Genomic DNA, 13,093 nt, shown 5'->3' on the forward strand with positions numbered 1-13,093 from the left:
CAATGCTTAAAACATCGGATGTGCGTAAGGCAGAAACCTAATAATATTGTCCATATAATAGAAATTCATAGGACTTCCATGCTTGATAGCTGATTCTGTCTATACGGGATGGGAAACATGGTTTTGAATGAGAAAAGTTTTGGTAGACAGGTTGAACAGATTGATTTAAGTCAGCCTTCCCAAACCAGTTTCCTTCCAGATTTTTTGGGCAATAACTTCCATCATCCCAGACAATTGTCTGAGCTAACTGGGGCTGATGGGAGTTGGAATCAAACAACGAAAACAATAGCAGTGTTTTACTGGGTAAGAAACTAAGACTTTCCAAGAGAGATCAGCACAGCGCTGTAAAATAATTGTCTGTATGTGTTTTCCCATATAAGCAACTTCCAATTAAATGTTTGTTTGTACAGTCTGTTCCTCTGTGTGCTTGCAGAAGATGTACGTAGAATCTTTCTGGCCGCAGTTGGAATCGTGAGGCTGGCAGTGGCTGTAACCTGGAACGCTGAACATTTTCCAATAAGCCTTAACAACTTTTTATGTAACCCTTTGGCTGTCCTTTAAATAAGCTACCTTTGGTTCGCTATCCCTTTGATTTGGACATTCTTTTGTTTATGTCGCAGCTGGAATAAAACCAACAAACAAGGCTCCCTCTGGTCGTTTGACTCCAGAAGATGGATATAACAAAATAGACCCCAGTGAAAGAATCGGTGCGGGCAAAAATCACGGATACAGAATTGCTGGTGCCCATACTGATAAAAATGTCTCTGGCAAGTAAAGAGCTCAGGTTTATGTTATTCTTTTTTTTTAGATAAAAGAATGGGGTGGGAGGCAAACCTTATTATTAGAATTCTTTCTGATTTCTGAACATCAGAATGAACAGCAGTGTATTCCTGGGGATATACCATTTCTGAAAACAGAATGGCATTTGCTTTAAATAGGCATGGCTGGCTGTAATCCTGAACAGGTGCATTCCTCGCTGAAACACTTCGTTGCAGGCCCTGGTCTTCCTTTATGCCTCATTCTCATTACTCTTACTTTGCATAAGCTCTTGGCCTCACTCTTTTCTGTTTTTCTATCTATCTTGCTTAGGCTGTAGGTTCTGGAGAATGTCTTATCAAAAGAAAGATGGACAGACAAACAGGAAAGGATAGGGAAAGGGTTTGTGCTGCGGCTCACTTTTTGCACAGGCTACTGATAGGTAGATGCTAAGGAGTATTTATTTCAGGTTTATGTTTTACACTCCCAGCCAACTCTCCATTATGTCTTATGCTCCCCGTCCACAACTCTGGGAGCTCTTGTTTGGGTTTAACCGTCTGTGTGTTTTTCTAGTAGACTTCTAATGCTAAATACACCACAGCAAGTACGACTGGAAAAATCCAGATAAATGTAGAAGTCTACTTTCTTTTTTTTCTGATTTAAAACTATTCTCTTTGAAATGTAAATCTTGTAATAATGCTCTTGTGTCTGTCTCCTGTTCGTTTGGCAGGTTTCCTGCAACTGTCAACTGCTGAGGTTCCAAATACCACAGACTTCCCTCTTAATCCCACAGATGTTCCCAGAAGTTTCATTCCCACAGAAGTAGCCAACAGCAGTCCATGGGTTTCTGCAGCCAAAACAACTGTGTCTTCACATGTATTCATTTCCCAGAGCCCAGCTTTGAGAAAGCCTGTTAGTAGCGCATCCCCTGATTATGCATTAGGTGCCAGCACTGTAAACATCCATTCTGGCACCGCAAAGGAAGAGTCGGCAGCAGTAGACTCTGCATCCGACACGCCACTTAGGAATAAGAGAGTATTTCCTGAGAAGACAACGGTGGTACGAGAGCAGATCTATTCCCCCCTAGAAGCCAGCATAACATTGAGCAGCAAAGCTAACGTGACACGAATAACCAGCAAAGAATCGGGAGGAGGAAGTGGCCACAAATCCCAAAGGCCATTCGGCAAACCTAAAGACAGCACTTTGCAACCCACCTTTGAAAGGTTTGCTGTGCCACTCCAAAGGCCTGGCACGGATCGAAAATCAGGCTCTGCGTCAACTGTTTCCCTGTTCCTCACTTGTGCAGAGTCACCCTGTTTCCCCGGGGTTCCTTGTGAGCCAAGTGAAAATGGAAGCTTCAGATGCGGTCGTTGTCCTTTTGGTTATTACGGAGATGGTGTCATTTGTAGAGGTACTGCGGCAACATATGTTTTGCTATTTTGTTGGAACATAATCCTGTTTCCAGCAGACGTTCATGCCGAACTTTTACAATGGCAGTATAGGCCTGATTTGCACAAAACACTAAACTGTGGTTTATTAAAGTATGGTTTAGTATGGTTTATTAACCATTGCTTAGGTTTGTGTGTAAACCCAGCCCAGCATTGGTTTACTGTAAAGCCATGTTTATGTTGTTGGCTTAGGAACCTTTGATTATATGTGAACTCAGCACCCTTTACCATGGCTTGAGCACTCCACTCCAGAGATTCACCAAACTACAAACACATGAGGCATGAGCAGCTGGAAACAAACTTTGGAGGAACAAACCGTGTTTTGTTTGATCATCTGTGGAACAAAGTATGGTTACCTCATGATTTTGCTTAAACAAGCTATGGCTCAGTGTTATTTGTGAACCAGGCCATAGAGCTGAACAGCTTGCCATTTCCAAGCCGCATGGGGTATACAAAAATTTTGGGTAGTTGCTGTTCTATGTGAAATGTTGCATGCTAAGTTGTGTCATGGTGGGGAAGGAGAGGGGAGCAGGAACACTATCAACAAGGTCACAGAAATTGTACAAATGGCTCCCCAAATGTGCATTCTGTTCACTGATCATTGCATTTCGCCATATCTGGTGGTGCCCACATGTGATGGGGTTGCAGAACTTGAACTTCATAATTGCACAAACTGATGGAAAGTATAGAGTTCTCAAGGTCAATGCTGTTAGCTAATTTTGCATGCTAGATATTGAAAGTGAATACCACAAACCAGATGAGTTACTGATCTTATTTTCCCTGTTTTTTCTCTCTCATAGCAATATGCAGGCATAACTGTGGTGAAAACATGGAATGTGTGGCACCCAATACTTGCAGGTGTAAGCCTGGTTATTCCGGCCGCAGCTGTCAGGCTGGTGAGTGATGCCTGTTTTATGCACCCTCTGCATTTAATAATATTAAATGGTACATCTAAAAATTTAATGTTGGTTTTATACAGCTCTGTGTCGACCAGAGTGCAAAAACAATGGGAAATGCACCAAGCCTAATGTATGTGAATGCCCCCCAGGATTCAGTGGCCCCATCTGTGATGAAGGTAACACTGGGCTGTCCTTTTTAATATTAAAGGATGACCCAAAATGCATGCTGAATGTCGGTGTCAAAATTGATTCTCAGAAGTTGCAGTGTCAGCTATTTCACACCTTCCAGAAAACACCTGAAACAAACGAAAAAGTTGCATTTCGTGTTTATCACATTCCCACAACAGCAGAAGCTCTAGTGCGCCACTCTTGGTCCTAAAGGTATTCCAAAGAACTGCAACTGTACTGAGAATAGCAATAATGGCACCCTGCATGAGGCAGGAAACTCTTGTTCTGTTCTAACAGTTGGCCACCATGTATCTGGTGCAAAGATTTGCTCCAATGTAACTGGCCTCAGAGTGGGTGAAATGCATGCATGAGTCTCCCCCTCAGGTCTGTTTGCATCCTATTCCATCTTCCTTAGTTCCACCCTGCATCACAGCTTTGTGTTATATTTTTGATAAATGTCTAGGGAAGGTATAGTAGGGATATCGATGAATCTCTCAATTTTTGTTTCTCTCAGTTTCTCATTTTTTCCAATTTTAAATGCAATTCACTTTTCTGCAGCAATCTGCATTTTAAAAAGAATCCTCATGAAAGTTCATCAGCATTTTAGGGGAAATTTCACCTAATACATAATTTCCCCCCTTATGCAGTTTTTAATGTATGCATTTCGGAAGAAAATTTCCTAAACATAATTGTCAGGGTGGTTGCTGGCTACCCTCGAGCAACCACACTCCAAGCAATCTTGTCTTTAATACTTTTATTTTGAAAGTTATTTACAGTGCAAGAGCTTCATGGAAACATGTCTACTCAGTACTATCAGATTCTCCCAATGGCGCTTTTCAGCTCCTCCCCCAGCAGAGTAGTTTGGGGACCCCAAATCTCCGCCCCCTGTGTTTGCAAGCCACTGATCGCCTTAGTTCCTTGTTTCTGCACCCTAATACACTTGTTTCTACACATTGTTTGACTGGCGAGCTGCATCACAAAATTTGGAGACATGCAAATTGTGGTTCACGCATTGAATTGAAAAATGCAAATTAGGAAGTTTCTCATTAAAAAGCAAACAAAATCAAATTTCTCCCCACGCTACTCAAAATATACCTCCCAACTCTCCACCTTAACAATATCCATACACACAGTTTTGTACATATACCTGTCCTTAAAGGTAAAGGGACCTCTGACCATTAAGTCCAGTCGTGACCGACTCTGGGGTTGCGGTGCTCATCTCGCGTTATTGGCTGAGGGAGCCGGCATACAGCTTCCAGGTCATGACAAAGCCGCTTCTGGCAAACCAGAGCAGCATAAGGAAACTGTGTTTACCTTCCCGCTGTAGCGGTATCTATTTATCTACTTGCACTTTGACGTGCTTCCGAACTGCTAGGTTGGCAGGAGCTGGGACCGAGCAACGGAAGCTCACCCTGTCGCAGGGATTCGAACCGCCAACCTTCTGATCGGCAAGCCCTAGGCTCTGTGGTTTAACCTACAGCACCACCTGCATCCCTGTCCTTAGAGACCCTATATTTTTCTCAGTTTTAGAATCATAGTTTCCATGCCTGTTCATATGTATAAAGATGGATGTCAGTGGTGGTCATTTTATTGATGGCCGACATTTCGACATATTGTCTAAATGCACAGTATTCAGTGAAGCATATCCCTTACGGCCAAATTAATGTTTCCTTTAGAATAGATAATCTAAAAGCCAGTGCTGTTTTACTAGAAAAAGAGGTGTCGGAACTCACCATGAACGCTTCTCTTGTTCTCTTACAATGGCAATGGCGCCCACCTGAGAGGGGCCGGAACCGAGTTCAGGTGTGTTCCGGCTGAAAAAAGCCCTGCTAAAGGCCCAGCTCTACCTCCAGGTTCTTGGTGAGGGGGAGGATTAATATAGCAAGCCAGTTGTTTTAATGGTGAGAAGGAGGAGATGGAGTAAGTTATAGAAGATTGTAAAAACACATTTAAATATTGTGTTGCTTTACTGTATAAAGTCTGCTTGGATTATATAACTCACCCTGGGATTGCTTGCCTGTGAAGCGCAGGATGATAATGAAATAAATGAAATAGCCCTTGGGGTCTTAAATCTGCCATGGAACACATTTCCTGTCATTAAGCTACTTAGACCACTGTCAAAAACAAACATAGATTGAGTTCAGCACTGACATTTACCAGTGTTGCCTCTGTTGATATCATCAGAGTGATGCCTATTTATACGCATACTTACGATCGATCCCTGCTAAAACCAGGAGATTCTCGATATTCCAAGAAGCAGCTTCAGTTGTTTCTTTAACAAGATGATGGCAATTTCAAATTGTTCGCAAGCGAAACTGAACTGGTTTTGTTCAAAGGCAGGATGAACTGAGGTGCATTCTGGGAGTCTCCTACTTCACAAGTTGTTGTCCTGCCTTTTGACCACTAGGTGGGGACATAGACCCAACCTGATAGTTTTGCCAGTAACCAATGCAAAAATAGCATTGTAGAAATCTTTTCTTTCTATTTTTACACCTTTTGTTTAAAAGTTTCAAATGTTAGTTGATTTCTGGAACTGATATCTTGACCAGCCTCCCTTTCCACCTCCAGCACATTGTGAGCCACCTTGCCAACATGGAGGGACTTGCCTGACCAGAAACCTTTGCACTTGCCCATATGGGTTTGTGGGCCCACATTGTGAAACAAGTAAGTAATGCAAAATGTGACAAACATATAAACAAAGCATCCTGGTGTAGCAAGATGCACATAGATAAGAGTGCTATACCTTTCTGATGTTCTGTGCCCCAAAAGAACCTCTTGGTGAATTTGTCAGAAGTAAATAATTAGTTTGCTTTTTTAAAATCGACCCTCCTGATTTTTTCCAAAGAAACTCAAGGCAACTAATCAATAATATAATACAAACAACCCCCCAAATTAAACCAAATCACACAAAATACAGCATAGAAAAAAATGAAAACAATGCCAAAATCACCACCCAAAACCCTCAAAACTAATCCAGTGAATAAATTAATTGGAGGTCATTTGTTTATTTGATTCCATAACCACTCTTCACTATTTAGTCCCAGAGTATGTTACAACAATATACTTTGCAATGATAAAAAAAACCAGGAAAATGCACCTAAGACTCCCATTTAGCTGTTTGGATGGAATAATACATACTAGCAGCAACCTCTTTGATGTCAACCGGCCTATTCTAAGCATGGTTAAGCCCTGATTCAGCTAAATATCTTGAGGTGCAGTTCTCGTTATTTTCTCTTTGTAAACCACTTTGAGGTTGGTTTGTCTTTACAATCAATTGGTGTGTAAAATTTTATTAAATAAATATCATAGAAGAAAGACGATTACAAACAAAACCTGGGAAATTATTTGGGTATATATAGACATGCAATAAAGATATGACAGCAACCCCTTTTCTCTCTACTAACTTCTGTTTATCTTGTTTCTTAAACATTGGTTGCTTCATTTAGTGGTTTGCAACAGGCACTGTGAAAATGGCGGTGAATGTCTCGCCCCAGATGTCTGCCAGTGCAGGGTTGGCTGGAATGGACCCACATGCAGCACAGGTAAAAAAAGTATAGCCCCAAAGGCCATTTATTTGCAGTAAAACCATACACACACGTTGCCACCAAGAGAGACAAGATCAGCTCAAAAATGCTGAAATCACGATTGGTGATGAGAAAAGTGCCAGGCTTTGAAGGACCAGCGTTGCGCTGGTTACGGTAAGAGATTTATTCGCACCAGGGTTAAGGTAGGGATGGAGAGGGAACGGCTCACACAAGAACTTCTGTCTGGAAAGCTTCTGTAGGAACCACATGGTGGAGCTCTGCTCAGCATTCCTCTGCAGAATAACAGTCAAGGCTTCAATCCTAGTTAAGGAAGTTACGGAAGGAGAATTTGCTGCTCAGATCTCTCCACTGAAGCCACATGAGCTCTTGCCTGCTCCTCCCCTCAGCAGCCCCATGGCTTCCTATTCTAAACTGGGTTTTTTTTTGGGGGGGGGGTCCCAACCTTCTAGAGAGGCTTTGTGGGGGAAGTCAGGGGTTGCTATAGCTTTGAAAATCACATACCATCTTATGTGTGCAAGATCAGCTTTATAATCTTTCATGCAGTTTCTTGTAGTTCTCACTGGTTTTTTAAACACTGGGTAGGACTGTCACCTGGCCTCTTTTAAGCCACCCAACCAGGGTTTTTCTTGATTGATTGATTGATTGATTGATTGTTCTCCCCCCCCTTTTGTTTTGTTCTCCCAGAAAAGGAGGGTGCTTTGTTGTTAATTACAGTTTCCGTGCTAGTTGTGAAAAGGCATTTCTAACTGAGCATATATTCATATAAGCCACCTATGCAAATAAGCATAGGCTATTCTTTTTTCTTTTGGCCTGGTAGAAATAGTAGCCCTACTTCCAAAGAACAGTTCAAAGCAAATTACACTTCAGTTATTTCTCCCATTACAACTTAGTTAAGTGACTTAACGAAGTATTTGCGTGCAGTGTAATGAAATCGCTACATGGCACACATGCTTAAATGTGTTTCCACTTAACCTTTAAAATGAAATACCCTTCTCTCCTTGTCTTCTCTAGCTGTGTGTGACCCAGTGTGTCTCAACGGTGGATCCTGTATTAAACCAAACATTTGCCTTTGCCCCTATGGATTCTTCGGTGCCTATTGCCAGAATGGTAATTTTGTTGTGCTATTTTTAAAGAAATGTGTGATAATTAATGGTTCCCCCCCCCCACACACACACACTTCTACCTTTCAAGGAAGAAACATTGATAGAATGGCTCCAAATGGATCATATAGCAGACACAAAGGGCATTGTGATGGGATGGTGACCCCTTTGTCTTTGCAGTAGACCCCACAACTTCTGTGCCTCTACCCATTTCGGTTATGGGCACTCTGCACAATCCAGTGCTGGCGAAACATATAATTAGCACATGCAAATTTGTGTCATGAACCAGTGCTCTAAAAACACTCCTGGTGGGGATAATGTAGATTATCGTGGTCCGAGCATTGGGCAAACCCAAGCACTTGGTCAGAATTTGTAGGAGCTGAAGGAGAGCGATTTGTTACAGAAGCACTGCTGGTTCCAGATGGAGGGCTTCATTGCTGTCAGGTTTCAGCCTTTCTCATTTTGACCATATTGTGGCAGGGCAGCGGGGGGCGGGTCTCAACTCCAGCACCACTCATCATTTACGGCCTGCTTTATACATGACCCACAAAGGGGACACTGTCCCACCTTTGATCTTCATCGGATTGTGCTGATGAGGAATGAATAGCCCTAGGTGTGGACAGTTGATAGTCACAGGCTCAGAGCAGCAGTAGCTGTTCTAAGTAAGAAGCTGGAGAGAACTGATCAGCTCCCATTCTCAACCCTCAATGACGTGACTTTCAGATCTAACTAGATCAGGGGGTGGGGAACCTTTAAAACATTGTGGGCGGCATTCCCTTCTGAGGGTCATACGAGTAGCTTACACTAGTGGCCAAAATTGTGGAAACCTTTTGGAAAAAGTGTATTTCTGAGGTTTGATGGCTTACAGCACCACTTTTTTTGAGTAACACCATAAAATTATATATCAATGGAAAGATAAGTTAATGAAGAATGTAATCAATGAAGTTTGTTCAGTTACCTGTATTCTATCCAAAGTTATAGCCAAATGACCAGAAAAATGGAAGCACAACTTGCTTAGGTTGATATGCAGTCGCTTTCCTTCATTTGAATGTAGCCAATGCACATGAGTGTTTAGAGAGCCAGTCAGGTGTTATGAGCCATCAAACCTCAAAAATACACTTCTCCCCCCCCCCAAAGGTTTCCACAATTTTGGCCACTAGTGTGCTTGCACTCACACACCCCTCTGTGCCCTCCATCCCGTGAAGCCAGAGGCATGATTAGAGCTCAAGGACACATTCCAGCCAGGCAAAAACAGGATGTGAAGGGGAGCCAATGAGGGGGTGTGGCCTGTGAAGAATCTGGAGGGCCAGATACAGAAGAGTTGAGGGCCGCATCCTTCCTGCACCCCTTCCTAAGGTGCCTTTTCCCTGTAGAAAAGAAAGTGGAAATAATAGGCCTCTCTGCTATGCAGCACTCGAACCACTGCCTCACTTGTCTCTCTCTCTCTCTCTCTCTCTCTCTCCCCCCCCCCCCCGTTTTTAGCCATCTGCAACCCTCCCTGTAAGAATGGCGGCCACTGCATGAGAAACAATGTTTGCACCTGTCCTGGCGGCTACGGTGGCCGACGGTGTGAAAAAAGTAAGACCGCTTCATTAAAAAAATGCTCTCGCATCTCAGCACGCCGACTCGGGGTGATGCCAGCAGCTCCGTCATGTGTGCTGAGCATTTTCTCGTTGCTCTTTGGTTTCAGGTGTCTGTGACCCGGTATGCATGAACAGAGGGAGATGCGTGGGCCCAAACGTTTGTTCCTGCCCATCGGGCTGGAGAGGCAAAAGATGTAACACTCGTAGGTATTACTCTCAGCCGCTTGGAAAAGGAGAAGCCTGTTAAATTGGGCGTATAAAAAAGAGCTCTCCGTCCAAGCTACAGCAATAAGTAGCATTTAATTTAGATTCACTTGTAACTGGAGGACATCTTTCCACTGCTGCTTAATGTGACCCTGAGGGTTTTCCTGTCTAAATGATGGAAGCAGGTCTTAGCTTCTGCTCCAGAATGGCACGCTCAGATTTCCTTGTTTATCTCCGTTCTTAAGCAAACAGGCTTTGAATGCTCAACTTAGTATCTCACTGGCACAGTCTTTTTGAGTTCCGGGAGACAAATTCCCATTTCTCCTCCAGAAGACACGAGGCTGTAGCTTGATTAAACTAATGTAAATGAGGTCAACATTAGGCTGCATTAATTTCATATATAAAAAGCCGGCGGATGCCATCGCCAAGAGTAGCAGACAGTTGTTAGAATTTGCCTAAGCTCTCAGAAAACTATCAAGGGTGGGAACACATCAACATGGCATGCAGATTAAGCAAAGGTATATCTTACAGTTCCCAGTACCATTTGTTCATTGTTTGCACAGATTTTGAGCCATTGAGGGTATTCACACTTCTCTTTCTATACATGCCTTTCTTGTACAGCTATATGCCTTCAGAAGTGCAGGAACGGGGGTGAATGTATTGGACCAAGTACTTGCCATTGCCCTCCAGGATGGGAAGGAGTTCACTGTCAAACACGTGAGTCAGATGTAATGTTTGGATTACAGTAGGGGGGGGGGAACCACAGGTGGTTTTATAGGGCTTTTAATAGCTTGTTCATCCAGAGCTGCACCATATGAACTGGTCTTTATTAAAGTAACTTGAAAGAGAGTATTCCCTGCAAGATCGGGTACTCTTGCCTCACCTTCCACTCATCCCAGGGTAATCAGTCATGTTTAAAAGCAATAGGGCTTTTATGTCTGATGGTCAGAAATGTCAGCTCCATGGAATGTAGGAAACTGCCCTATACCCAGCCAGATTTTTGCCAATCTACCTCAGTATCGTATTTTTGAATTCCAACTGTGGCTTCTTCTTTGCAGCTGAGGCATGGCTTTTCAGTCACCTGCCAATGTCGCACACAACATCAGGTGACAGACAGATGGAAAGCCCTTCCACCTGTCAAAAGTGGCTCATTGGAGGGCTAGCTACTTCTGGATCTAGCCCTCTGGTCAGATCCAGTTCCCCACCCCTGTACTAGATCGTAACATTAAAAAAATAAAAATAAATCTAAAACCTGAATCTAACCCCCCCCCCCAAAAAAAACCCTCTTTAAATCCTTGGTGAATACGTTAACATTATATTTGAAGCTCAAACTGAAACAATATAACGAAACTTCTTTTTTTTTCAGTGCAGAGGTTGGATGGCCATCTGCCATGTATGAGATTCCTGCATTGCAGGGTGTCTCTTCCAACTCCACAATTCTATGATTTAACACCTCCCTCTTAACATTTTCACAATTAGCATTTCTATTCCAGTATTGTGCAAAGAGATCTGTTGGCACAGTAGACTCTGCATCCATTGCCCTGCTGTTTCACTGCTGGAGGTGAACGAGGGGGCATTCTTTATTCCTCCTCCTCCTCCTCTTGTCATCAACTGGAGGGAATTACCGGGAACTTCTCCAGCCCAGGGCTGTTGCACGGAACCTCAGCACTTCTGCAGGTGTGTTGGGGGAAGTGAAGAGGCTTTGAGCATAGTATCTCCATGCTTTCACCCAACACACTTCATTCACCCCCCTCCAGTCCTTGTGCTTTCTGCACAAATGCCAGGGAACATCCAGTGGCATGTCGTTCCATATTTGCACAGTACCTCCATCTTCCCTAGCTGAACAGTGGTTCCTCCCCTTCCTGAGGCACCTCAGCCAGCTGGAGTTAAAATTCCACCCTTACACATTAAGTTCCTATGCCATGTATTTCTTTACTACTCTTCATTATTGGCAAAAATAAAATCCACGCTACAGTGGTACCTCGTTTTAAGTACACAATTGGTTCCAGAAGTCTGTACTTAGCCTGAAGCGTACTTAACCTGAAGCGAACTTTCCCATTGAAAGTAATGGAAAGTGGATTAATCCATTCCAGACGGGTGCGCGGAGTACTTAAACTGAAAGTACTCAAACCGAAGTGTACTTAAACCGAGGTATGACTGTACACCCTTTTGCTGTTGCTTCCACTAGCAAACAGGCTGGAATCCACATACCGTGTTTCTCATATTATAAGACATGTCTTATATTTATTTTTTCCTCAAAAAAACACACTATGGCTTATTTTCAAGGGATGTCTTATTTTTTTCCTCCTCCTCCTGCCACAGCCGGCATTGCTGCTGCGCCTATCACTATGTCTTATTTTCGGGGTATGGCTTATATTCCTTGAATGCTTAAAAATCCTGCTATGTCTTATTTTATGGGTATGTCTTAAAATATGAGAAACAGGGTATTACCTGCCATTTTACAGGATTGCACCATCAAGCTTTCCTAAAAACAACACAGTTGTATTTGTTAGCAGTCTATTTACCCCGATATCCCTTTTATATATTCATCAGCCCAGTACTTCTGTATTTCCCCACAGTCTCGTCAAATATGTCTAAAATTAGCATCTCCAACACTGTGTCATAAGAAGTCAATACATACATTTTTTTCACAGCCTTTGAGGAGTGTGATATCATTTTTAAAATCATCTTATAGGAGTGCAATATTCATCAAATGACTGGGTCGTTAGCAGAGCCACACACTCTTGAAAACGTTGCTTTGTTGCTGTATAGTTATGGGCCATTTGGAAACTGAACGAGGGGTGCCTTTCTGACCTCAAACCACCAATGCTTTTTGTTGTTGTTCTGGTTTTGGTTTTTTTTGTTTGATTTTTTGCACTACCGTATGTCTTCCCACACATCTTGCAGAGGTGTAGCATCTAAACCAGGCATAGGCAAACTTGGCCCTCCAGATGTTTTGGGACTACAACTCCCATCATCCCTAGCTAACAGGACCAGTGGTCAGGGATGGTGGGAGTTGTAGTCCCAAAACACCTGGAGGGCTAAGTTTGCCTATGCCTGATCTAAACACATGCTTGTGCACCTTAAGAGTTACTGCAGAATCACCAGGGGCTCTCTCCTCGACAGACAGATTTTGTTTTGATTGCCAGATTAAAACACATGCACACCTGTATGTTTCAGCCACGTGCAACCGGAAATGCCTATACGGAGGTACATGCATACTGCCGAACATATGTGCTTGTCGTCCTGGCTACACGGGAGTCACATGTGCAAAAAAAGTTCAGGTAATCATAGTACAAATACTCAGTGCTTTTGAAAGATGGAAGAGATTTGTTCAGGGAGACATTGAGCTGCATCCTAATTTGCCGATCTTTTTGCTGCTTATGTTTC

The 13,093-nt window shown here is 43.0% G+C and overlaps 1 protein-coding gene across 1 annotated transcript in view; it reads left to right on the forward strand.

Moving 5' to 3' along the window:
- Positions 1–13,093, forward strand: part of VWDE (von Willebrand factor D and EGF domains) — a 47,287-nt gene that overhangs the window by 32,744 nt on the left and 1,450 nt on the right. Inside the window, exons 20-30 of the mRNA XM_088653996.1 lie at positions 621–767; positions 1,487–2,167; positions 3,005–3,100; positions 3,184–3,279; positions 5,840–5,935; positions 6,718–6,813; positions 7,828–7,923; positions 9,399–9,494; positions 9,607–9,702; positions 10,325–10,420; positions 12,884–12,987. Of these exons, the coding sequence (XP_088510122.1) occupies positions 621–767; positions 1,487–2,167; positions 3,005–3,100; positions 3,184–3,279; positions 5,840–5,935; positions 6,718–6,813; positions 7,828–7,923; positions 9,399–9,494; positions 9,607–9,702; positions 10,325–10,420; positions 12,884–12,987 (1,700 nt within the window). The remainder of the gene's footprint in view (positions 1–620; positions 768–1,486; positions 2,168–3,004; positions 3,101–3,183; positions 3,280–5,839; positions 5,936–6,717; positions 6,814–7,827; positions 7,924–9,398; positions 9,495–9,606; positions 9,703–10,324; positions 10,421–12,883; positions 12,988–13,093) is intronic.

Source organism: Zootoca vivipara, chromosome 11, assembly GCF_965207765.1.
Source record: "Zootoca vivipara chromosome 11, rZooViv2.hap1.1, whole genome shotgun sequence".
In the NCBI taxonomy this organism is placed as follows: Eukaryota; Metazoa; Chordata; class Lepidosauria; order Squamata; family Lacertidae; genus Zootoca; species Zootoca vivipara.